General features: G+C 35.3%; 1 protein-coding gene across 8 annotated transcripts in view; it reads left to right on the top strand.

Moving 5' to 3' along the window:
* MIPOL1 (mirror-image polydactyly 1) overlaps positions 1–27,873 on the top strand; it is a 315,627-nt gene that overhangs the window by 194,469 nt on the left and 93,285 nt on the right. For all 8 annotated transcript variants that reach the window (XM_073800541.1, XM_073800543.1, XM_073800539.1 and 5 more), the window contains one exon: positions 7,722–7,816. In XM_073800541.1, the coding sequence (XP_073656642.1) occupies positions 7,722–7,816 (95 nt within the window). The remainder of the gene's footprint in view (positions 1–7,721; positions 7,817–27,873) is intronic.

Here is a 27,873-nt window from a genome sequence, read left to right as displayed (position 1 = left end):
GCTCTCTCACGTCAGATGATAGATCACTAGACAGTGCATATATGACTGCTTTTAAGTCTAGAACCTGATCATCCTTGGTCTGAGAGACATGACATGAGGACAAAACCTAACAACCTCTGAGGAATAACCTTTGAAGAGCAATACACTGTAGTAATATACTGTGGTGGACAATCCCAGTCTTCCTGTGAAGGGGAAATGTAATTGAAATCAGTAATTTGTATCTTTCTGATATAGTAGCTTCTAATTTCTTTAGATATCCTTTTGCAGTGTTTCTTTACTAGGTTCTTAACATGCTTCTGAGGTTCAAAAGTCAAATACTAGAATGGCTATAGTCATATTGTTTGAGCAATTGTGTAATTAGACATATTGTTTGAAAACATCTAATAAGGTATCTTACAGATGTGTTTAATAATGTAGCACAGTCTATATACTTGTGGTTACTCTGTAGAACACTTCTATCAAAACAATTAACACACATGTTAATTGCATGTTAATAATAAGCAATATTTTCCAGATAGTTGTATTCTAGTTCCAACTTTCCTTCTAACCAGCTATGAAACCTTGAACAATTTCCAAATGTTTCCCTAAACGTGTTGTATTAGCAACAATTTCCTAACCTAAAAAAAGTAGGGGACTGTATTACTTCTGAGATCCTTTTCAGGTCTAACATTATTTGATTCCGTGATTTAATTTGTGCTGTATGTTTCTTTATTTAGCAGATATCACACATAAGATCAGATGCCTATGGACTTATATATACTACCAAATGTAAAATACATAGCTAGTGGGAAGCAGTTGCGTAGCACCGGGAGATCAGCTGGGTGCTTTGTGACCACTTAGAGGGGTGGGATAGGGAGGGGTGGGAGGGAGACGCAAGAGGGAGGAGATACGGGGATATATGTATATGTATAACTGATTCATTTTGTTATAAAGCAGAAACTAACACACCATTGTAAAGCAATTATACTCCGATAAAGATGTTAAAAAAAAAAAAAGATCAAATGCCTCTGTTCTCTGATAAAAACAGATTTCTGTTAATGGTCTTGCAGGTTCCAAAGGAAGGCTTAACTGTATCAGACTATTACTATTAAAAACACATTCAAAAACAAACATAACAAGATGTTAAAGTAAGATAAAAGTGGTTTCTCCACAATATCCATAACAAATAGTGTTCAGTGATGTGAATAGTGTAGTCTTTTCTTTGTCATTCCACATTACTAGGTAAAATTCTAAGGAAACGATGTAGTTCATTTCTAATCCAGTAGTAGTACGAATGGTTGTCCTATTTAGATGGCATTGCTAAAGATATAGTTTAGGAATAATGAGATACTTAATTATAAGGTTAACCTAACATTAGTTAACCAACGTTTTTTTTTCAGTCATTTAAGGTAAATAATTTCTGGAGAAGTGATAATATACAGCATAGTAACAATACTGAATCATATATTTGAAAGTTACTATGAGAGTAAATCTTAAAACTTTTCATCACAAGAAAAAAAATTTGTCATCATGTGAGGTGACGGATGTTATCTAAACTTATTGTAGTATTTATTTTGCAGTATGTATATACACCAAATCATTACGTTGTACACCTAAAATTAATACAATGTTGTGTGTCAATTTTATCTTAATAAAACTGGAAATAAAAAAAGAGAAAAGGTACAACACACACACATACACACATACATCCCAGAATGCTGTATATTGAAGTATAAGGGAGAAATATGTATTTTGGACCAAATAAGCTTGAATATGTATTTGAGTTCTGTCAGTCACTAGCTCTGTTATATTTACAAGTTGCTTAATGTTCATGAACCTCAGTTTTATCACCGGCAAAATAGGGATACTAGGAGCTATCTCATAGGTTGATTGTCAGGATAGACTATAGTAATGGATTTCAAGTACTTGGTACAATGTCCAACCCATAGAAGGCATTCAACAAATGGCATTGCTGTTGTATTGATAGTTAACCACAAATGGTTTTTGTTTTGTTTTGTTTTTTATAAATTTATTTATTTTTGGCTGCATTAGGTCTTCGTGGCTGCACGCAGGCTTTCTCTAGTTGTGGCAAGCAGGGGCTTCTCATTGCGGTGGCTTCTCTTATTGTGGAGCACAGGCTTTAGGCACACGGGCTTCAGTAGTTGTGGCACACAGCAGGCTCAGTAGTTGTGGCCCATGGGCTCTAGAGCGCAGGCTCAGTAGTTGTGCGTGGGCTTAGTTGCTCCACGGCATGTGGGATCTTCCTGGACCAGGGCTTGAACCCATGTCCCCTGCATTGGCAGGCGGATTCTTAACCACTGCACCACCACAGAAGCCCTTGTTTTGTTTTTTATTGAAGTATAGTTGATTTATAATGTTGTGTTAATTTCTGCTGTACAGCAAAATGATTCAGTTATACATATGTATATATACATTCTTTTTTATATTCTTTTCCATTATGATTTATCACAGGACTTTGAAAATAGTTCCCTGTACTATACAGTAAGACTTTGTTATTTATCCATTGTATATATAATAGTTTGCATCTGCTCACCCCAAACTCCCACTCCATCCCTCCGCCACCACCTCCCCCTTGGCAACCACAAGTCTGTTCTCTTAGGTCTGTGAGTCTGTTTCTGTTTCACAGATAAGTTCATTTGTGCCATATTTTAGATTCCACATGTAAATGATATCATATGGTATTTGTCTTTCTCTTCCTGAGTTACTTCACTTAGTATGATAAGCTCTAGTTCCATCCATGATGCTAAAATGGCATTATTTCATTCTTTTTTATGACTGAGTAGTATTCGTTGTATATATGTATCTTCTTTACCCATTCATCTGTCAGTGGACATTTAGGTTGTTTCCATGTCTTGGCTATTGTGAGTAGTGCTACTATGAACATAGGAGTGCGTGTATCTTTTTGAATTATAGTTTTTTCTGGGTATATGCCCAGGAGTGTAATTACTGGATCATATGGCAACTCTATTTTTAGTTTTTAGAGGAACTTTGTATTGTCGTCCATCGTGGCTTCACCAACGTACATTCCCACCAACAGTCTAGGAGGATTCCCTTTTTTCCACACCCTCTCCAGCATTTGTTATTTGTAGACTTTTTAATGATGACCATTCTGACTGTTGTGAGGTGGTATCTCATTGTAGTTTTGATTTGCATTTCTCTAATAATTAGCGATGTTGAGCATCTTTTCATGTGCCTTTTGGCCATCTGTATGTCTTCTTTGGAGAAATGCTTATTTAGTTTTTCTGCCCATTTTTCGACTGGATTGTTTGTTCTTTTCTGTTCTTGAGTTGTATGAACTGTTTGTATATTTTGGAAATTAATCCCTTGTCGGTTGCATCATTTGCAAATATTTTCTCCCATTCCGTAGGTTGTCTTTTCATTTTGTTTATGGTTCCCCTTGCTGAAGCACAGATGTTTTTAAGTTTTATCAATTTAGGCAGCACATTTGGCAGTTTCTTTATAATGTATATAACTTAATAGAGTATATAACTTTTAAAGTATATAAACACACACACTTATCATGTGACCCAGCAATTCCAGTCCTTGGTGTTTATGTAAGCAAGAGAAATGAAAGCATATTTCCACAAAATGATCAATATGCAGATGTTTATAGCAGCTTTATTAAAACTGCCAAAAGGTGGAAACAATCCAAATATTCATCAACTGGTGAATGAATATACACATTGTACATCCATGCAATGGAATATTGCTCAGTGATATAAAGGAATGAACTACGGATACATGTAATAATATGAATGAATGTTAAAAGCATTAAGTAAAAAGAAGCCAAATTCAAAAGGCTGCCTACTATATGATATTTATATGGTGTTCTAGAAAACAGAAACCTATAGGGGTGAAAATCACATCAGCAGTTGCCAGGGGCTGCGTGTAAAGGAAGGACATTGACTGCAGTGTTGCATGAAGGAACACTTTGGGGTAGTGAAAATATTCTGTATCTTGACTGTGATTGTTATTATATGACTCTATACATTTTTCAAAATTTACACAACTGTACATTAAAAATGGGTGAATTTTTACTTTGTCTAAATTATAACTCAATAAGCCTGCCTAAAATAATTCATCCATGTGTATGCTTACATATGTGATGCATGTGTTGCTTCAATAAAATTTTTGCCTAAAAATTCAAGTTTAAAAAGTGCTATACTTCTGTAAAATGTTTATCGTACAGTTGTCCATACAGTTGTCCCTCGTTATCTGGAGGGCATTGGTTCTAGGACCCCCACAGATACCAAAATCTGCGGATGTTTAGGTCCCTTAGTCAGCCACCAAGTAACTGTGGGTGTGGAACCCACAGATACAGAGGGCTAATGGTATATAGAAATTCTGACTCACTGTAGGCTTTGCTCAAAAATATGTTTTTAAGTATGTTTATCCAAAATTTCAAGGTAGAATATAAATATAAAGATTCCAAATAGTAAATAAAAAGGGGAATATAGATATTTTAATCCAGTATAAGTAGAGGGAAAAAGGAACAAAGGAAAAGGATGCCAAATATGAAAAACATGTAAAAATAAGTCCAAATATATCTGTAATCCCAATGTACTGCACATGTTCACAACGTGTGAAGGTAACTATAATCAGAATAGATACACGTATTAATACAAATAAGAGTCAAAAGCATAATACTGTCCAAAAAAGCAATTGTCTGCGAATGTGTAGAGTATCATTTATATACAGTTTAGAAACGTGTAAACAATCAGATATATTATCTGTAAGTACATAACTACATAGTAAACGTATAAAATATTCTTGAAAATGATGAACCCAAAATCATGGAAGTGTTTCACTTTGGGGGTTGGAGGGAAGGAAGGGAATGTAGCTAGTGAGTGCAACACATGGGTTGGGATGGAGGATTTCTTTTTTAATAGGAAGCAAAATAACAAAAATTCTTTTAAATTTAAAACAAGGTTTTTAACAGTGTGTAAAGAGTGCCATCAATATTGTAAGTAGATGTATTTAGTTGCAAATATACATATATGCTTGTATGTGTATAGGCTATTTCTGGAAGGATATATAACAAACAGGTAACTGGAAATTTCAGAAGGAGATTTGTAGTACTGAAGATTGGGGATGGGAGATTTACAAATAATTACCAGAAATATGGGAAATATGATGACAGAGAAACAGGAAAAGTATGTTGTTTGCTAATTTTTTGTTTTTGAGATGAAATATATTTTTGACTTATAATGTGATGGAATCATATGATATTAATAATGGAAGTAGGAAATGCAGTAGACGTAAGTGGCACGTTTAAGTTAGTTAAATTTTCTTACATTGCATATACCGTAAATCCAACTCAAACTAGCCTAGGCCAAAAAAAAAAAAAAAAAGATTTATGTACCCAGGAAGTCCAAGAAATGGATCTAGATCTGTCTGGTATACCAGGATCCAGGATACAAATGACCTCATCAAGATTCAGTTTTCTTCTGGGCCTAGTGGGATGTACTACTCTGTTTGAACGATCTAGATCAGATATACCTGAGGTAGTGGAGAAGGAAGTTCATCCTAGCCACCAAGACTGAGCAGGATCACTGTAGCAAAGTTGACCAGGTAAGCGTATATCTGATAAAGTAGCGGAAGGAGCTTGTAATGCCAGAAAGTTTATAATAACTTTGAACATAGTCACCAGGGCCTAGATACAAGATTAGGCATTTGGAAGTAATAAATTAAGTGGATTGCTATGAAGCAACACCAAATCTTCGTAGCCAACTAAATATAGGAAGAGAAGTGAAATATTCATTATTACCAAAGCACGGGAATTTACAGTTCTCATGATCTCATTTTCATTGTAGAAATTTCTTAGGCAGAATCTTCGTTATGACTTTTTCCAGCTAGAACAGTGTTGGTTTTGTTTCTTGGTTTGGGTTTTTGGGGGATTTTAAGTTTGCTTTTTGCAGAAGTACCAGGTACAAAATCTTCAAAATAATCATCTAAGGTATTTAACATTGTCACATATTTATTTAGCAAATTCTCAATTACCTGTCAAATATTTGATATTTCTTAAATTACATGCAACAGGATGTCTGATGTTTTGTAAGTTGAATGTGATATATCTTTTTTGGGCAGTTCTTTTTGATTTGTTATTAGTCGCATTGGGTATCTGGTCTTCCAAGTTACCATTTCAATCACATATTATAGTATACTGAAAACTGGCAAAGCTGTTAATTATTGGCATCAAGAACCAGCTTTACATGCTTTTTTAATAATTTTTGAGACTGTTTCATCTATAATTCTAGAATGTGACATGTTGAAGCAAGCATACAAGCATCTGAAATTTAATTAAAAAGTAACTTTTTGTTAAAATTTGCTAGCCCAGATAGAGAACTAATTAATTAATTTAGTGCCTAATTTTATATACAAAGATCTAAACTGCTGCATGCTTTTATAATTCTGCATTATTAAAATAGAAAAGTGGCATTGTCTAGTGTTCATTTATATTACACTCATTAATTTTCCTATGAGCAGATTTCACAATTTGTCTTGTGACTTCATTCTTATGCAAGAAAATAATTTCAGTGAAGTCATATGATTTCAGCAAAATTAGTGAATTTCTGCCCCCAACTTTTTTTTTTTTTTTTTTTGCGGTACGCGGGCCTCTCACTGTTGTGGCCTCTCCCGTTGCGGAGCACAGGCTCCGGACGCGCAGGCTCAGCGTCCATGGCTCACGGGCCTAGCCGCTCCACGGCATGTGGGATCTTCCCGGACCGGGGCACGAACCCGTATCCCCTGCATTGGCAGGCAGACTCTCAACCACTGTGCCACCAGGGAAGCCCTGCCCCCAACTTTTGATTACTTTTTAATTATTACAATTAGTGTAGTTTGTGAGGTATGTGATACCAGTTTGCTTTGTGTTATCTATCAAACACCATTTAAAGTGAAAGATAGCCTTTTCATGGAAATTAAACTTTGAATAAACAAAACTGAAATCTGACTTACCAGTACCATACTTTAAAAGTTGGGTTGATAACTCTTTTTGACTATGCCTGAAATTCAGTGGGAATGATGGTTGGAAGGTAGCAATTCTTTTAAAATTACTAGTTTGAACCCTATTGAAAAACTGATTAAGACTCTTTAAAATTGGAATATTATAGGCAGAGAAGAACAATAACATCCCTTGAATAAAATATTTCTAACATTCAAGATTGCTGCCATTCTCCCTTTAGAGATTTTTTTTTTTTCTGCAGAAAAGGAATTGAAGAGGTTAAATCATATCTGTAAGAATCAGGTTGTAGTCTTGTGTATTTTTTTTCATGTTAAATATCAAAGATGGCTTAACATATTTAGAATTTTCTGAGTTTCTATTAATAAAGTTAAAAGAAAATCTAGCAATCAGGCAGCGGAGCCACATAAAATTTATATGTGAAACACCCACTGCGCTTATCTCTAGATAATGCTCTGAACCCACGTTCCACTTTCTGAATTCCGTGTATAAAGTTAAACATTGCAGAAAGGCATATATCTGATGATACAGATGAATAAGGTTGAAGTTTAGTAATGAGCAAAGTTGGTAAATTTAATATGTTCATGTCTTTAGTATTTCTGTTATTAATATAATTGGATTATTTTGTGGGAAATTATGAACCACTACTAAAAATATGATAGGTTTTAAACTCCCAGAAATTAAAGTCTTCTATTCATACTATAGCACTGTATTTTAATGTATCAAACTAATATTAAGTTTCTTAAAATATTAATTGCAGGCAAAGTTGTTAGCTATGCAACAAGCCAGAGAAACTGCAGTTCAACAATACAAAAAACTGGAAGAAGAAATCCAGACACTTCGAGTTTACTACAGGTAAAATTCTTTTTATCCTAGGCATAAATAAATGTTAGTTTGGGAAATGTTTCTACCTAATTTTATAGTGGTGAATGAGGAAATACCTCAATGAAATTAAACATTATTCACTTAAGACATTTTTGTAGTTTCAGAATGATTCAGGCCTAAAATATTAATTATTGTACCTTTTTTCCTTCCTGTATTTGGTAAAGTATAAGTTTAGGCTCCCATTATAAAATGGGAATTATAAAATTTACATAACTCTTAGCTAGTTGTCTAAATGGAAGCTGCTTAGCTCTTGAGCAATTTGCTCATCTAAATGGCACCTCTAAAGTGATGGCATACATTTTTTAAATAGTACATGAAAAGCAGTTAATAATAGCCTTTCACCTATCATAGTATGAGAAGTTTCTAAAGGAAGGCCACTAAAGGATTTTTAAGACTTATTTAATTTATGCTCCAAGAATAGTTGTGAAATTAATTCAGTAGGTCACACTGGCATTTTTAAATGAAAAGAAATAGAATAGAAAATGTCAGAGTGCAGAAAGGGTAAATATTGTTTTGTGATATTTTTGTTTCAGTTTTGTGTTGTGTGAGAGAGAAATAAGATTGTGTCTTGGGCTATATTTAAAATATATATTCTCACAGTGGATCATAGTTTAAAAAAAAAAAGGTTTGAAAAGTGATGTACGATGCCCTGCATATTTTTTAATACTTACAAAGATTTTAAAAACCTCATCTGAAATGTAAGAATTCACTAACTGGGGCTGTAGGTTATTGAAAGATTTTTTTAAAATTTAGTCCCCATCTTAAAATATAAGTGCATAAAATGTAATTAAATCAAAATCAGTTTTACTGAAATAAAATACATGTGCCATTATTAATATATTAATAATTAAATAACTAGATCTAACAGCAAGTCTATTAAAAAACTGTAATTTCAAAGTAGTAATGACTGTAAATGGTATTTTGAGGATAACTGCAAACACTGAAATGTGACATGAAAATACCAGTGGTTTCTATGGCGTAAACTCTCAAGAGCCACTAATAATACTAGTATAGTTTGTTGCCTGTGTTCATAATTGTAGGAAATACTGTATTTACATGAGAGTGAAAAATAAAGATGAAAATTTTTTCCCACCCTCATGTGAAGAACCCATGTTTTGGAGCAATGTTATTGGCATATACAGTAATTGGTTATTGTTACGAGTTGAATTGTGTCCTTCAAAAAAATATATTGAAATCTTAACCCCTAGTACCTCAGAATGTGATCTTATTTGGAAATAGGGTCTTTACAGAGCTAATCAAGTTAAAATGAGGTCATTAGCATGGGCTTTAACCCAGCATGACTGAAGTTTTTATAGAAAGTAGATATTTGGGCACAGAGCCACAAGCATAGAGGGAAGACTATATGAAGACCCAGGGCAAAGACAGCCTTGTGGCTGGAGTGATGCATCTACAAGCACATGAATACCAAGGATTGTCAGCAAACACCAAAAGCTAGAAGAGGCATGGAAGGATTCTCCCGTACAGCTGTCAAAGAGGACACAACCCAGCAGAAACCTTTATTTTGGACTTGTAGCCTCCAGAACTGTGAGACAATAAATTTCTGTTGTTTTTGTTTTCTTTTTTTTTGCGGTACGCGGGCCTCTCACTGTTGTGGCCTCTCCCGTTGTGGAGCACAGGCTCCGGACGCACAGGCTCAGCAGCCATGGCTCACGGGCCCAGCCGCTCCGTGGCATATGGGATCTTCCCGGACCGGGGCACGAACCCGTGTCCCCTGCATTGGCAGGTGGACTCTCAACCACTGCGCCACCAGGGAAGCCCAATTTCTGTTGTTTTAAGCCCCCTAGTTTGGGTACTTTGTCACAGCAGCCCTAGGAAACTAATACGGTTATCAAATACCAAGGATGTTTGTTGGATGACTGCCTGTGGGGAATCATTTGCTTGCAGTTAGAATCAGTAGGCACGTAGGCAAGCAGAACCCTGATAGCGGTTGAAGACGTCCCATCCTTTTTTTTTTTTTTTTTAAGAGGGTAAATGTAACAGTCTTTCATCTGTATTTTACACCAGTGAATTCTCATCTGTAACTGCATTAGAATCACTTGAGGAGCCTCTAAAAATCCTGATCCCCATCCCATCCCAGGCCAATTACTTCAGAATCTCTTGGGATAAGACAGCTATCAGTGTGTTTCAAGCTCCTTAGAAATTCCCATGTGCAGCCAAGTTTGAAGGCTGCCATTTTACACTCACACTTCAGTTAGCTGCATTAAATTAGGGTTGCTTCTTGGTAGAATAATAGAAGCATTTATTAAACCCTTTATTAAGACTTATGAATAATGTGTGATTTGTGCCCAGACCTTGGATATTGCAATATGGTATGTAGTAGTTTCACCCCATTGATAGGAAGAGTTTTTATGGAAAACTCTCCTGCCATCCTTGTGAGATAGGACAGCAGGTGCTCTGTTGTTAAAGTGACAGCGTCTGAGAATGCTGAGAGCAATGCGATAACCTTGCAAAAATTGACATTACTTACTGAAAAACAAACCTTGATACCGGTTCTTGATGCTCCTTCTCTTTGCTGAATTGCAGAAGATTATTGAAAGATTTTTGAAAATTATGAAGCTTAACCAGTTATCTTTCAAAGACTTTTTTTAATCTACATGAATCTAACAGAGCTAAATAACCGCTTCTAAATAAAGAGTTAACAATTATTGGCTCAAAGATAAGCTTCACAAGGACCCCTCTCACTGCTACTTTTTTTTTTAAAAATCTGCTAATGATGTCGTTAAGCTACAGGGATTTGCAGTTGACAGCCCTCCCTTGCGTGACCTTATATAAATGAACCTCTCCAAGACCATTTTTTTTTGTAAAATAAGAATTATAGTACGTATCTTACAGAGTTATTTTAAGTATGTACAGCTCTTAACACAGTATTTGGCTTGTTGTTAGTGCTCAACTAATGTTAAGATAAACTTATTTTTATGACAAGAAGTCAGTGAGGTAAGAGTAGAATCAAAAACTGTGATATCACTGAAGCCAAGGATGGAGATTTTTTTTAAAAAAGTCAGATGTTTCTGAATGGTTAAGTAAGATGAGGGCAAAAAGTATCCATTTTGTTTGAAATTAGGTGGTCATTAGTGACCTCTACAAGAGTAGTTTTAATAGAGTATTAGGTATAGAAGCCAGTTTTTTGTAAGTTCAAGAGTGATTTGAGGGAAAGAAGCATAGAAATTTGGACTATAAAGTGATCCTTGAATAAACTTGAATAAGAAAGATGTTAATGATAGTTGAGAAGAAAGGAATGTGGGTTAAGGATTTTGATTTTTGATTTTGAAAAATGGCAGACACTTGAGCATGTTCATGGCACATAGGAAGGAGCCAACAGAGAGAACAGAATTCCCCCAAATTTAGAAAGAGATGGAATTGAGAATCTGCAGGAGGGTTTGAACAGGAAGATGATCACCTTGTGCTTATAGACAGGAGCGAAGGAGATAAGAATAGCTGTGAATGTTAATAAATTTAAGCTCACAATTAATAGTTCCCTTTTTTTAAGGTATAGAGAACATACTGTGAGGATATACAGAAATTTATTTTAAATGGAACAGGAGTAAGATCCCTGGGATGTAGAATCCTAGGAAGGAAGAGGCAATTACCCAAAACAACAAAGTTTAAATTTCCTGGAATCTCAGATTCTGCTTTAAGTGAAAGTAAACAATATTTCTTACACACCTGAATAGATGGTGATTACAAATCCATACGTGAAACACAACAAATTCATAGAGATATTACCATTTTTTCTTCTAAGTTTCCTCTGTTATAGAGGACAAGGGAAAAGTTCCATATTTATTGTGAAGAAAACCAAGACTAATTCTGTAATTTTCATGTGTGTTTGCATGTTTGTATGTATGTCATCATAGATAATGGATTTTTTAAATAAAGTTTAAGAAAAAATACACTTTCAGTTATGCAAATCAGTTTTACATGCAAATATATATATACATACATACATACATGTATTTTGTCATGTCAAAGAAAGTTATTCATCAATGATTAAGAAAAAATACGCTGAGAAAAATCTAGGAATAGGACAGTAAGCTAGAGCCAGGAGTAAGTCAGCTTGCATGTATACCATGAAACAGGGAAAGAATAAGCCTCGAGAATAAGTCTGGCTCTCAGACTTTCCAGCAGCCAAAGCAGAAGAGGATGTGTGATCAGTTATTAGTGTTAGGAGCAGATTAAAATATGCTGATGACATTTTTTCTACCTTGCCTTTACTTCTACCAATTGGTGATACTGACCTTATTCTTTTTAAATTTTTTTCCAAAAATCATTTTCTTTTGCTGGGTTATGCTAAGAGCTACTGTTATTATAAGCATCCCATTTCCCTGAATGGAAATAAGGAATATGGAAGTATATATTGATATTACGAGGTTTCTCTATTCTGTTTGTTTCCTTTGAGGTTTAGAAGACTTTGAATACTTAGAAAAGGAAATGTTGGCCTTTTGTGTCCTTTGGCACACTTAGAGACAGAGGCAAGTGAGGTGAATGGGTAGGGATACTAAACTTACCATTATAACTGATGGCTGTTTCACATTAAAGCAGAAAGTATAGCAGGAAAGGAATAACAATGTGAAGCTTTAAAATAAATTTTACATATTACTAAAGTGCTATTAGTACAGTCTTAGTACCTCCTTTGTGCCGAATGCTCAGTTCATTTGCAACAGCTTCATTAGTCTAAACAGTTTCATCAGGGAAGAATCTTAAACTTTTAAGAGTTAGATTTGTATTTAGTAATGATCTTTTCCTGTTCTTTAAACCTGTAGTGCTGCATTCCTAAGCTCAGGAGGCATAATAATAACAAACTCTTTTCTAATCAAGAGAAAGCCTAAGTTTCAATGTTTGCTGATTTTATAGTGCTTCCTTATATTTCCTTTTGCTTAAAGAAAGTATAAATTCAACTGTGTAGATAAGAATTATCCTGTTGTTTAGTGCCAGTAGACTAGGATTTAATATACTTGTAATAGTAGCAGATTATGTTTTAAATTTTTTTTATGTTTTGTGTAATTCCAAGTGAGAAGTTGTGATGCCTTTCAGAACGTGATAAATTTTGCATTCTAGACCAAAAATATTGAATAGTGTGCTTCATATTTTAAGGTGATATGTTTCCTACAATTGTAATGGTATTTTTTTAAATAATTAAATAGAATAGTTAAGTGTTTGACATAGTGAATACAGGACTAAAAATAAATCCTACTTACTGGGTTCATGATATACTACATTTCAAAGTCACAGAAGCCATAAAGATAGAAGCCATGTAAAATATACTCAAAAAGAGGGTGAAGTGCTTATTTTCTACATTCTTTTTATAAATTTTATTTAGTGTGGGTGTTTTTTACTTCTTTTGTCCATATTTTGGTCTGTATGTATGTTATCCTTAGCAATCAGAAATATTACTGACTGTCAGTAGGAACTGGTTGGGTTTTTGTGTGTGTGATGGTGATAGTTTTTCATTCAACTATGTGTTCTTTTAGTCAGAACTACACATCAATTAGACAATCAGCAGTGATGATAGCATGCAAACTCTAGCCATGAAGCAACATTTTTCTCAATGCAAATCCCTCATCAAGAGGGGTTGAACACTCGATCCTGACCTCTTAGTTCTATGTTCTAATCAGTTGTGCTAACTGGACTGCCCAAAGACATAAACATTTTGTCATATATATATTTTCTATAAGGACTATGTATCAGGGAGCTGTGTCAAGGTACCATACTGCCAAAGCAGTAATAAAAAGAACAAAAGAGTACCTGAATTCTTCCATCTTTCCCATTGATCAAATTTTTTTTAATGTAGGCAAGCTGCGAGCTTTCTAGGTTTCAATTTCTTTAACTTGGACTTGAGGCTTTCTCTGCTTCTAACATTCTGTGAAATTTATAGCCCTTTTATATGAGGCAGATTAATTTTTTGTTTAGTGATGTTTAGAATCAAGAACTATCTTCTTATACCAATGAGTTGCACCTGTATGTTAGTTACTTCACCTATGAACAAATAATGTCTGAGCTGCTTATTATGAAAATCAGGGAGGTGATTTAGTTGAATGCTTTTTGAAAACTGTAAAGTACTGTGCAAAGGAAATATATTAATAGTATCATTGATCAAAATACTCTAAAAGTTTTTGCTTTATTGACATATAAGACAACAATTAAATTACTACAGAGGCTATTTCTAACAAAATATTTTATGTCTTTATGACTTTGTATCCAGACGGACATTTTATTTTGCATTACTGAGTTTCACTATTTTCTGTGCCTTATTTTAACAATAAGTTATAAGAATAAGACTAAAATTCAACGTGTATAGCTCTCAGGTGCTCTTTTTTATTCTATAAAATGGCCCAGCTTTCTCTTTTAAAAACATTTAACAGGGGGCTTCCCTGGTGGCGCTAGTGGTTGAGAGCCTGCCTGCTAATGCAGGGGACACGGGTTCTAGCCCTGGTCTGGGAGGATCCCGCATGACGTGGAGCGGCTAGGCCCGTGAGCCACAAGTACTGAGCCTGCGCATCTGGAGCCTGTGCTCCGCAACAAGAGAGGCCGCGATAGTGAGAGGCCCGCGCACCGCGTTGAAGAGTGGCTCCCGCTTGCCACAAATAGAGAAAGCCCTCGCACAGAAACGAAGCCCCAACACAGCAAAAATAAATTAATTAATTAATAAAGTGTCTCAGGTTGATGTGTTTAATACCTTCACAAATATTTAAAAAAAAAAAACATTTAACAAAATATTTTGCCATTTAATCATTGTGGTTAGCAAAAGGTCCAAAGTTAGAATGGGCTTGCCAATTATAGATCCTGGAGTTTGCCATCTATTAACATTATTTTTATCAGCTTGAGAAAAATTTAGTTTTATATTTGTTAAACAAAAAAGTAAAGTGTTTCCCTTGTTCTTGGCACTATTATTATAGTTCCACAGATGCCTGTTGCCTTCTACATAGGTAATCTTTGACTTGTCCCTTTTTACAAATTTAATTAGTAACCAAATTTTGCTAGATTTTTCCTTGCAATGTCTCCTTCTTTGCAAAGTTCCTGCCTTAGACCAGACTTGTATATTTTCATGCCCAGGCTTTTCTAGCTACTTCATCTACTTGTCTCCATTCTTTACTCCTCTTAAGATGCCTGAAACGTTATTTTCAACCTCTCAATCAGCCATCAACAGTATTTAGTAATACCACTTTACCTATACAGTAAATTCCAAACTCTTTAACCTAACACTCATGAACCCTAGATATTGCCACCACCTCTTTGTTTTTGTTGTTTTGCCACCTCTTTTTCTGATTTAGTATTCCACTAATCATCTTTTTACCTTCTGGTTTCATTCATATTTGTGTCACTGATGCTAGTACACTGCCTTACACATAGTAGGCACTCAACAAATATTCGTTATACTAAATCAACTATTACTTGCACTCTCAAAATGAACTGTTCGCTCTTTCCTAGACACACACACCCCCCACCAAATTTCCCACTTCAGTACTTTCTTTTAGTCACCTTATTCCCCCTGGAATACTCCATCTCTAACCTATCAGATTCTTATTGAGCCTTTAGAACACAATTTAAGTACTATTATGGTAATCTTTTTCTGATCTTCTCAACCAGAAGTGATCTCATTCTACCTAAAATTAACTACCATAATTATTCACAGTGCTCTCTCACAATACATACCTCATGCTTACCTATGTAATAGTTGTATGAATATTTCTCTTAATTTCCCTGCTAAGGCTTCTGTTCTTTATATATAATAGGCCTTCATTAAATATTTGCCAAACAAATGAATAGTCAAATTTAACACTAGATTGAAAGTTTCTTCAGATTAAAAGTTTCTTCTGCAGAATGGTAGTCTGTGTAATACACGTAATAAGAACAATGATGAGTAAATGATTGGAGATAACATGGACTTACTTCACCATTTCAGTTAGTCAGTTGCAGGGGTGTGGGGCAAGATGAGGTCTCCATATGATAAAGAAAGTATCATCTGCCAACAAAGTTTCTTTTTTTTTTTCCAGGCCAACAGTGTTCAGATTTGAAAATCATTATCAGAAACATTTGTTTGGATTTTACCTTTCTTGAAATTTAGGATTAAAAAAAAGCTTAGGAAACAGTATCATTATCCCATGTTCATTTGCAATATTGTTTCTTATAGTGAAAAAAACAACACTGAAAGATCTGCCCACTGTGGGGACCCTTAGCGTGGCATGTGTGTTAGGGTTCTCCAGAGAAACAGAACCAATAGACTGTGTATATACAGGGAGAGAGATTTAGTTTAAGGAATTGGCTCATGCATTTGTGAGGGCTGGTCAGTCTAAAATCTGCACGAGAAGCCAGCAGGCTGGAGAACCAGGAAAGAGCTGATGTTGAAGTTGTGAGTTCCAAGATGCAGAATTCCTTCTTCCTCGGGAGATCTCAGTCTTTCTCTTAAAGCCTTCAGCTGATTGGATGAGGCCCATCCATATTATGGACAGTAATCTGCTTTCCTCAAAGCCTACTGATCTAAATATTAATCATATCTAAAAAATACATTTGCAGCCACATCTAGACTGGTGTTTGAAGAAACATGCAAACACCATAGCCTAGCCATGTTGACACATAAAATGAAATTAACCATCACACCTGTGTATTTCAGCAATTAGCTGAGGATTAGTAGAAGCTACCTTCTCTAAAAGGGGCATGCATTTACCATTTTACGACATTTTCCATCCTGCCTACTTCACGCATTTAACATCAACTGCCTTAATCATGTAGGCATTTACGTTTGTGACCCCCTGATGTGTGTTGTGTTCTTATGTTCTTATTTAACTATAAAAGAAGTATTTGTATACATATAACTATGCACTGGCCCCTGGCTACCTCTCTAACCTCATTTCTTAACATGTATGTGTCTACTCTTGCTTCACTCCAGCCACACCAGCTCCCTTATTATCTCAAACATTCTAAGAATGCTCCCATCACAGGACTTTGACATTTTTTTCTCTGCTTGGAGTGATCTACCTCCCACCCCCACCCCGGTGTCACAAGTCAGCTTCTCACTTTGCTCCACTTTCTGCTTAAATGTCCCTGACCACACTGTCTAAAATAACCTGCCTCCTCACTGCATCACTCTATTTGTTACTCTCCTTTATTTTTCTTAATAATGGAAATTAATAATTCATTAATAATGGAAATAAGCCTACATGACACTATACTATATTTGTGGATTGTCCTCGAGAAATTAAATTCTGCAAGGACCAGGATTTTGTTTATTTACCATTGCATCTTATACCTGAATCCATGCTTGATGCCTCCTTCATGGTCAATAAAATTTTTTCTGATACATCAGAAACTCAAGAGCAGGTGTTCTGAGAAGTGGAACTATGTCTAGAAGTTAGGTTTATTATGTGTGTGGTGAATGAGAGGAGAGGAAATTTTAACTTGCGTTCATAACCTAATCAAGTGTTTGAATTTTTTATGTGTATATATTACTTTTATATAAAAATGAGTTTGCAAGTTTTAATGCCTTTATTCATAATAACCTGCACAAATTAAATTTCACACCTAGAAGAAAATAAGCTTCTATGAAAAATAGGTCTGTAATGTCTACATATGTGCGTGTATAATATATTTATATCAGTGAAGTTCATCTCTTTAATATATTTTATTAGTGTTGTGCTTTACAACACAATCAGATGTATAAGGGAATGATAATCCAAAGTAGATTCACTTACCTTATGAAATAGATGCCTATAAATGATAACCTCATTTTATGTTTTAAGTTTGCCAAATATTTTAAACTACTTTTTAAAGTACTTTACATTTCAGAAATTCAAGCACTTTAAAAAATAAAATGTTAAGAAAAATATTAGAAACTTTAAAAGAAGTGTTAATCATAACATTCTTCTGCCACTTGGTAGAAGTGGGGGCCCATGACAGGTTAGTGAGGAAAAGGGTGCCTTTTTAAAAACTTCAATCCCTACTACTGGACTGAATGTCAATATTACGACATAGTATGAAAAAAAAACCAAAACTTCAATCCTATGAACATTAGTTATGGCCAGAAATGACAATGAAAGGAGAAAATTCCTTCGTATTTCAAGAGACTTCAATCAGTACAATTAGATTTATTTAGCATGTTTGCATTATAAATGTTTTCTCTTTCTGCATATATACATTATTAAATGTATTAAAGTTTTATTGAATCTAAACTAGTTTAAAATATTTAAAATAAATGGAAATAATAGCTAATAATAAAGACCTTTGTTCAGAAACATTGATTCATTAATTGCAAAAAAAAATAAATATCAAAGTTAACTTACAGACCAAGATACAATAAACTGAGATCTTTGAGCTACTCTTGATTTTTATAAACTTTCTAATGCGACTGCTGTCATAAAGAGCTTAGTAAATATTGACTGAGGATGATAATGATGATCCAGCAGTATTTTTAAGACGGGGCACTGGCAGTACGCTCAGATATCCGGGACTTAACATTGTCTTTTTGCCATGGGGCCCTTCCACCTGGGCCTCTCCCAAAAGGACAAATGTTTACCTGCAGTTGAGCATTTAAATGTGTAAATGTTCCAGTCTCAATTATCAGTGAAGTAGTTAGAGTCTTCACTCTTTAAATCATGAAGTAGTTGTTCTTTGAAGTTTAAGGTGATGTTCCAAAAGTTTGCAAAGGTCAAAAAAGACTTAATTGAATGTTTTTCTTGTATTTACAAACAAAGATGTGTTTTATGAACTCAGGTCAATATTAAAATATTTTTCCCCTTGCTATTTCAGACCTCAGGTATTTATGAAACTTCAGAATTTATTAGGATTTAATTTACTATTTTCTTTAGTTAAGTTTTAAATGTTGTTATGCAGTATATCTTGTTCCCGTTGTGTTTTTTAAGGGTTTTGTGATTGTCAGTACTCTACTATTATAGTTCCAGTTTTTTCCCCAAATAACTGGTTCAGATTAGATCAGAAATAAACAATATTCTGTTATTTCATGAAACAATGAAGAAATTCAAAAGCCTAGGTATTTTTTTAGTTTAGTTTTATTAGACATTACTGAGCTGATAAATATTTTAATTTGCTTTAATCCGTAGAAAGTTTAGCTGTCTTGTCAAGCTTGGTTAACTGATCTGAACTGTAAAACATAAAAATTTTCTAAAACATCAATTATATGAAAAGATGTGAGAATTGAGATTTTGATCTGGAAAGTTGGACACACTGTTGGCTCATAATTGAGATGTATACATTTTCTAACTCTAGTTTGGTTTCATTTGTTCTTTGTTTATTTGTTTTGTTTTGTTGTATATGATTCAAAATTGAAATAACCACTCATCCACTTACTGTACTCTGTCACCTGAAAACTAAGTGAAACCAAGAAGTCAAGTGTTATTCTCTGACTTGATTTTTAATAATTATTTGGTTTTGGTTTATAATTAGTAACATGATTAAAAGGTGACATAAACAGACTTAAGTTATAATTTATATACAGACAACTTCACTTATTTCTAAATCTGACTTAATTGGGTCTTTATCTTTTTATTAGTAAAACTTTTGTTTTGCAGTCATTCTTTTGGTACAACATAGTGTTTTAATTCCTAGCTAACACTGTAGTAAGACAGATGCTGTAGATTCTGACTTCCTAGCTGAGGTGACCTTTGATAGGTAATTACCTCTCTAAGCCTCAATTTCCTGACCTGTAAAATTGGAATTGTACTAATATCTGCATCATATTATTTTTGAGAAAATCAAATGAAATAATGTGTGTCAAATGATTTGTACCATACCAGAGTACAGACTTAGGTATTTAATAAGTGTGAACCATTGTTGTTATAATGCCTATGCTGAGTTTATACTGATCTATCATTCGCTTTTCTTTGAGATTCTATTAATGCATTTCAAATATTTTTAGTGTTTTTGGCTCAAAATACAATATCATGACTGCAATACAGAATCATTTGATTTTTCTTTGGGAACAAGTTCTTACTGGAATTAGAGGGTTAATTTTTTTTTTTTTTTTTTTTTGCGGTACGCGGGCCTCTCACTGTTGTGGCCTCTCCCGTTGCGGAGCACAGGCTCTGGACGCGCAGTCTCAGTGGCCATGGCTGACAGGCCCAGCCCCTCCGCGGCATGTGGGATCTTCCCGGACCGGGGCACGAACCCATGTCCCCTGCATCGGCAGGCGGACTCTCAACCACTGCGCCACCAGGGAAGCCCTTAGAGGGTTAATTTTTTTCTTGTTACGGGACACTTAGAAAAATATTTAGTCAAAGTGATGTGCTTCAACTTAGATTTGGCCCTTTTTGATTAACAGTTTATTTTCAGGTGTTGTTTTTCACACAGGAAAATTCCAATGTTCAGAAATCTATTGAGAATTAGAAATTTAATAATTCTTCAATTTTTTCTACTCTATGAAAAATATATTTTTCATAGAGTACACATTCAAAATATACCATGTTTTCTGTTTTAAAGTCTACCCCAGAAAATAATAAGGATGTAATTTTAAAGCTATGTTCCTTATTCTTTCTATCTTGTATCTTGTAGTTCAGTACAAACATCTTTTTCAACATCCTTGTGAGGTATTATCCCTTTTCACAGATGAGGAAGCTGAAACACAGAGCTATAAACTAACGTGCTCTAGGTCACATCAGGGCCAGTAACAGAAGTATAAATACTACCTAACCCGTCTTATACTTGGGCCTTTTACTCTATCTGCTAGACAGCTTCCCCGACCCCTGCCTCTCTCATAAATAATGCTAAGGCAAAACTGGTACTTCAGCATTATCTTCCTGATTTGGATATGCTTGATATGTTTATCACATAAAACACACCTCTGAGACCACATTAAAGACATATTAAAATGGTAAAAGAACCTGACCTGCTTTGGAGTTCAACAGTCTTTGTCTGTGTTCAGCCAAACTATATGAATTACAACCGCAGTCAGTGTCTGAATTTATAGACTACCTCTGAATTTTTTTTTAAGAACCTTTAAGCTCTAGCATTATATCATATGTCAGACAACAAAGGTGAATACTATGCTTGAAAGTAATTTTATCCCCACAATCATTTATTTTTATTTATATGTTGAGGTATTGTTATTTTATCAGTGCCCTAGCACAATCACTAACATAACATTAACTATATTTAGAACTAATCATTAACCAAATAGCCATTTTCAGTACTATATGAATTTATTAAGAGCCTACTCTATGCAAAGAATTGTGTAGTCTTTTATAGAAAATAGAGTAACAAAGGGTTAGGTGCAATTATTACCCTCAAATAAATTATAATTAAGTAGAAAGAAAGAAAAAGTATACTCAAAATGAGCATATAAGATTATATGCTGTTAAATAAAATAATTTGGCATTGCCATAGAAAGTTACAGAAGGGAGAAATTATTGCAGACTGAAATAAACAAAGTTTTATGGAATGCTTGGGAATTGAGGTACGAACAAACAGGATTCTGAAAGAAAGAGAGGAGGAGGAAGAAGGGCATTCTAGCCTAGAACAGTAAAAGCAAAAATGAAGAAGTTGTAATGAACATACTGTGTTACACTATGGATTTGAGAGAAAGTTTCAGAAATTTGAATGCTAACATGCATCCAGTTGTTGGGTTTTTTTTTTAGCATTTTAAAATTTATTCTTCTACCTTTTCCTAGGCATGTGTATACACATAAAATACATAAATTTGGTGTTTCACATACATGGAATTTTACTATATACTTTTCCCTGCAACTTGCTTGCATTCAGTTTTGATTCTGTATTCCCTAGGGAAACAGAGCCTTGGGACTCCGGATCTTTCTCTTAAAAACATTAAAAATAAAATTTATACTCAAAAGAAATATACTTTCTAATTACATAAAGTTTAAAGCACTTTGAAAGCTTAAATGAATTTTTCAATTTTGAATATATATAAAGAAGAAAGAATGAATTTCACATATTCCCATCACTTGGCCCCAGAACTATCAACTCCTGGTCAGTCTGGTTCCATCCACACCTTCATGCACATACACACACTCTCTGGCATTATTGTAAAGTAAATCTCATATACCATTTAATTTCATCTATAAATATTATAGTATATATCTCTAAAAAATAACTATAATCCATCAATACACTTAGAAACAATTTAACAGTAATTTCTTAATATCCTCAAATATCCAGAGTTCAGACTTTCAGTTGTCTCATTATGTTGCAATGTCTTATTAATTAATTTGTTTTAATGAGGATTTAAATAAGGTCCACACATTGCAGTTGGTTGATACATTTTTTTTTTTTTTTTTTTTTTTTTGCGGTACGCGGGCCTCTCACTGTTGTGGCCTCTCCCGTTGCGGAGCACAGGCTCCGGACGCGCAGGCTCAGCAGCCATGGCCCACGGGCCCAGCCGCTCCGCGGCACATGGGAACCTCCCGGACGGGGGCACGAACCCGTGTCCCCTGCATCGGCAGGCGGACTCTCAACCATTGCGCCACCGGGGAAGCCCTGATACATATTTTTTTAATCTGTATGTTTCCACTACACCTTTATATTTTTTTGTTACAATTTATTTGTTGAAAAACTGGTTTCTTAGTTCTGTAGAGTTTCCACAGTGAGAATTTTGCTGATTGCATCTTCATCTCATGAGGTAGTTAGCATTGAATGAACTTTTCAAGTTACCATTTTTTATACTTCTAATATGCGTGTATGTATGTGTGTGTGTATATATATAGAGAGAATGTCTAATTTTTTAGAACATACATCATTCACTTCAGTCTTCACATGTTCCTTTTTACAGGTTATTATATGATATTCATCAGTAATTTTGTGAAATTAGAAACAGGTTGTTAAGTCAACCTATGAAAGAAAAAAGCAATAAGTGCATGCTATCTATTTTGTGCAAAGAAAGAGAAAAATTTATTTATAACATTTATAGTAGAAAATGCAAAATTACAAAAATAGAAGTGAGCTTTAGTTCCGCTACCACTTTCATGATATTTTGGAATGTATAATTCTAAACTTTTTTCCTGTGACTAGCTATACAGTATTTTTTTTTTAAAAGTATTTTACTTAATAATTCTATGCCAGTTTCTTATACTATATATTATACTATTAATTCCTGCATTATCTACTACTTCTCTCATTGTTCTTGATCTGTATATTAACACTAATTCTTAGCTTCTTTCATATTCCTCACAGCTGGTAAAAGGTAAAAACTAAAATAAATATACTATGCCTGTTTAAAATTTGACCCACTATGAACTGAAACTAGAGTTTGGAATCACATAAAAGAGGTGTATTGGCCCCCATTCAGAAGACTATCATGAATTTTTGTATAATATGGAATCATGGAACTGTCATAAAATAGTCTCTGAGATGAACCTTAAATAGAAATACAGTGAATTCATTTCAAGTATGGGAGTATACTGATAGAAAGAAGATCCTCCAGGTGTACACAGTCACAGAGCTATGTCTCATAATAAACTAACTCAAAATACAGTAGAGTTTTCTTTTTATATTTATTTATTTTATTTATTTATTTTCCTTATTTTTTTTGGCTGCATCGGGTCTTAGTTGCAGCTCACGGGATCTTTGTTGAGGCATGCGGGATCTTTTCATTACAGTGCACGGTCTGCTCGGGTTCTCTCCAGTTGCAGCACGTGGGCTTCTCTCTAGTTGTGGCGTGCGGGTTTTCTCTCTCTCTTTGTGGCCTGCGGGCTCCAGGGCGTGTGGGCTCTGTAGTTTGCGGCACACGGGCTCTCTCCTTGAGGCGCGCGAGCTCAGTAGTTGTGGCACACGGACTTGGTTGCCCCGAGGCATGTGGGATCTTAGTTCCCCAACCAGGCATCCAACCCACGTCTCCTGCATTGGAAGGCGGATTCTTGAGCACTGGACCACCAGGGAAGTCCCCCAGCAAAGTTCTAATTATCATTAAAGTTAACATTTATAGCCACCAGAATGGCTATAATTTTTTTAATGGAAAATAACAAATATTGGCAAGGATGCAGAAAAACCAGAACTCTCATACTTTGCTGGTAGGAATGTAAAATGGTGCAGCCACTGTAGAAAACAGTTTGGTGGTTGCTTAAGCAGTTAAACATAGAATTAGCATACTGCCCAGCATTCCTGGGTATATACCCAAAAGAACTGAAAACAGATACTCAAACAAAAACTCGTGCATGAACGTTCATAACGGATTTGTTCACAATAGCCAAAAGGTGGAAAAAACTGAAATGTCCATCAACTAATGAATAGATAAACAGTGTGTGGTATATACATACAATAGAATATTTTTCAGCCATGAAAAGGAATAGCATGCAGATACATGCTACAATGTTAATGAACATGCTAAGTGAAAAAAGCCACATACAAAGGTACATATTGCATGATTTTTAGACATGGATTATCCAGAATCAGCAAATTCATGGAGACAGAAAGCAGATTAGTGGTTTCTAGGGCCTGGAGATAGTGAGGAATGGAAAGTAACTGCTTAATGAATACAGGATTTCCTTTGGGGATGATGAAGGTGTTCTGGAACTAAATAGTGATAGTGATTGTACAACATTGTGAATATACTAAATGTCACTAATAGTATATTTCATGTTATGTTTATTCTAAGAAAAACCCAGACTGAACCTAGCAACGTATAAAAAGAATTATTTACCATGGACCAAGCAAAGTTGGTTTAACACCTGAAAATCAATAAGTGGAATACACTTTATTATTTTGCTAATAAGGTTGCCATAACAAAATACCTTAGGCTAGGTAGCTTAAACAATGAAAATTTGTTTTCACACAGTTTTGGAGACTAGAAGTTTAAGGTCAAGGTGTCAGAGGTCTGATTCCTCCTGCGGTCTCTCTCCTTGACTTGCAGGTGGCCACCTCGCTGCGCTCTCACATGACCCTTCCTCTGTGTGCACACAGCCCTGATGTCTATCTCTGTATGCCCTGATCCCTTTTTATAAGGTCGCCAGTCAGGTTGTATTAGAGCCCACCCGAACGCCCTCATCTTAACTACCTCATTAAAAGCCTTGTATCCCCAAACAGGCACATGCGGAGGCACTGGGAGTTACGTGGGAGTTAGGGCTTAAGCATATGAATCTGGAGGGGATACAGTTCAGTCATAACACTCCAAAATATACATCCTTATCACGTTCAAAACACATTCATCCCCATTCCAATAGCACAAAAGTCTTAACCCATTACAACATCACTCTAAGTCCCAAATCTCATCTAAATCAGTTGTGGGCAAAACTTAAGGTATGATTCATCCTGAGGCAAAATTCCTCTCCGGCTGTGAAACCAGACAAGTTATCTGCTTCCAAAATCCAGTGGTGGGACAAACATAGGGTTAGACATTTCCATTCCAAAGGGAGAAATCAGAAGAAGAAAGGGGGTCACAGTTCCCAGTCAAGTCCAAAACCTATCGGGGCAGAATCCATTAGACTTTAAGGCTCTAGAATCATCCTCGTTGGCTCAGTGCTCTATTCTCCAGGCCCAGTGAGGAAGCAGACCCACTTCCAGGCCCTCTGGGTTGGCAGTGTTACCACTTCACCCTTGGTGGGAGCCTGGCCCCCTAAAACTAAGGAGGAGACAGCCTCTCCCCCTGGACCTGTAGTGGGAGTGGCAGCCCTATTTTTTTTAATTTAATTTAATTTATTTATTTAATACAACAGGTTCTTATTAGCTATCTGTTTTATACATATTAGTGTATATATGTCAATCCCAATCTCCCAATTCATCACACCACACCCTCCACCCCACCACTTTTCCGCCCTTGGTGTCCATACGTTTGTTCTCTACATCTGTGTCTCTATTTCTGCCCTGCAAACCAGTTCATCTGTACCATTTTTCTAGATTCCACACATATGCGTTAATATACGATATTTGTTTCTCTTTCTGACTTACTTCACTCTGTATGACAGTCTCTAGGTCCATCCACGGCTCTACAAATGACCCAAGTTCGTTCCTTTTTATGGCTGAGTAATATTCCATTGTATATATGTACCACATCTTCTTTATCCATTCGTCTGTCGATGGGCATTTAGGTTGCTTTCATGACCTGGCTATTGTAAATAGTGCTGCAGTGAACACTGGGGTGCATGTGTCTTTTTGAATTATGGTTTTCTCTGGGTATATGCCCAGGAGTGGGATTGCTGGGTCATATGGTAATTCTGTTTTTATAGTGGCAGCCCTCTTGATATCTGAACCACCTCTAGGGTTGTTCTTCTCTTTCTTGAAGGATGACACATGTTGTGCAGCAAGATGGATATCTCTATTGTCTCATCTTACAGAATCTCAGAAGTCCAACAGCCTTCCTTCATTTTGTCCTGTCTCTGTCCCCCTTAGTTCAGACTGGCAGTGTTTCTCCTGATATAATCCCATGTCTATTCCTAGCTTCTGCTGAGATGGCTGATTAGATCCATGAGTCACACCTGCAATCACTTTATGTCCTGTTTTAGTGTTCTCTCCAGGACACACTTTCTCAGTTTTAGCAGTATGGATAGGCTGAGAGTTTTCCAAATCTTCAAGTTCTGGTTCCTTTTTACTTAACAATTCCTTCAACTGATCTTTCTCCTCTTACATTTTATCCTAAGCAGTGAGGAGAAACCAGGCCACACCTTCAGTATTAGAAATCTCTTCAATTAAATATCCAGGTTCATCACTTACAATTTCTACTTTCCACAACACTAGAACACAATTCGGCCAAGTTGTTTGCCACTTTAAAACAAGGATCAACTTTCTTCCAATTTCTAAAGACACGTTCTTCGAATCCATCTGAGACCTCACCAGAATCACCTTTTAACATCCGTATTTTCTCCAACGGTCTCTTCAAGGCAATATAGGCTTTTTCTAACATGCATCTCAAAACTCTTTCAACCTTCACCTTTTATCCAGTTCCAAAGCCATGTCCACATTTTTAGGTTTTTGTTATATATATAACTCCACTCCTGGTACCAAAATCTATATTAGTTAGAGTTCTCCAGAGAAAAAGAACCAATAGGATGTGTACATATATAGAGAGATTTAGTTTAAGGAATCAGCCTGTGTGATTATGTGATTATGGAGGCTGACAAATCCAAAATCTTAAGGATAGCCTGGAAGTCTGGAGACCCAGGGAAGAGCTGATATTGCAGTTCAAGTACAAAGGCCATCAGGCTGAAGAACAAGGGAAGGGCCATGGTAGCAGTTTGGTTCCAAGGGTAATCTACTGCTAGAATTCCTTATTGCTTATGGGAGGTCAGTCTTTGTTCTAGTAAGACCTTCAACTGATTGTGTGAGGCCCACCCACATTATTGAGGGCAGTCTGCTTTCCTCAAAATTCATCAATTTAAATGTTAATCTCATTCAAAAACCACCCTTACAGAAACATCTAGGATGTCCAATCAACTATTTGAGCACTGTGTCCCAGCCAAGTTGACATATAAAGTTAACCATCATATCCATATACATATCGCATATGCATTAATATAAAAGTAAACATAAACGGTATAAAATAAAGAACAAACCCATACGATCACCTCAGGAGATGCAGAAAAAGCATTTGACAATATCCAACAACGTTTCATGATTAAAAACAAAAAACACAACAAAATAGGAATAGAAAGGAATATTCTCAATCTGAAAAAGGGCATCTCTGAAAAGCCCACAGGTAACACCCTTGATGATGAAAGGGTGGGTGTTTTCTCCCTAAGATCACAAATGAGACAAAGATGTCCACCCTCACCACTTCTTAACATTGTGCTGTATGTTGTAGTGAGGGCAATTAGGCAAGAAAATGTAATAAAAGGCTTCCAGATTGGAAAAGAAGAAGTAAAACTATCTCTGTTCACAGATTACATGATCATATTTTTGGAAATCCTATGAAATTCATTAAAAACTAAGTTTTGTAAGGTTGCAGAATACAAAATCAATATGCAGAAATGAGTTGTATTTCTATACATTTGCAATGAGCAATCCAAAAATGAAATCAAGTAAACAACATTTATAACATCAAAAAGAGTAAAATACTTAGGAATACATTTCATACACCTTGAAAACTATAAAACATTGTTAAAAGAAATTAAAGAAAATAAATG

Source organism: Tursiops truncatus, chromosome 2 (assembly GCF_011762595.2).
Source record: "Tursiops truncatus isolate mTurTru1 chromosome 2, mTurTru1.mat.Y, whole genome shotgun sequence".
In the NCBI taxonomy this organism is placed as follows: Eukaryota; Metazoa; Chordata; class Mammalia; order Artiodactyla; family Delphinidae; genus Tursiops; species Tursiops truncatus.
The sequence above is the reverse complement of the archived record's forward strand: the minus strand, read 5'-3'. Positions and strand labels throughout refer to the sequence as shown.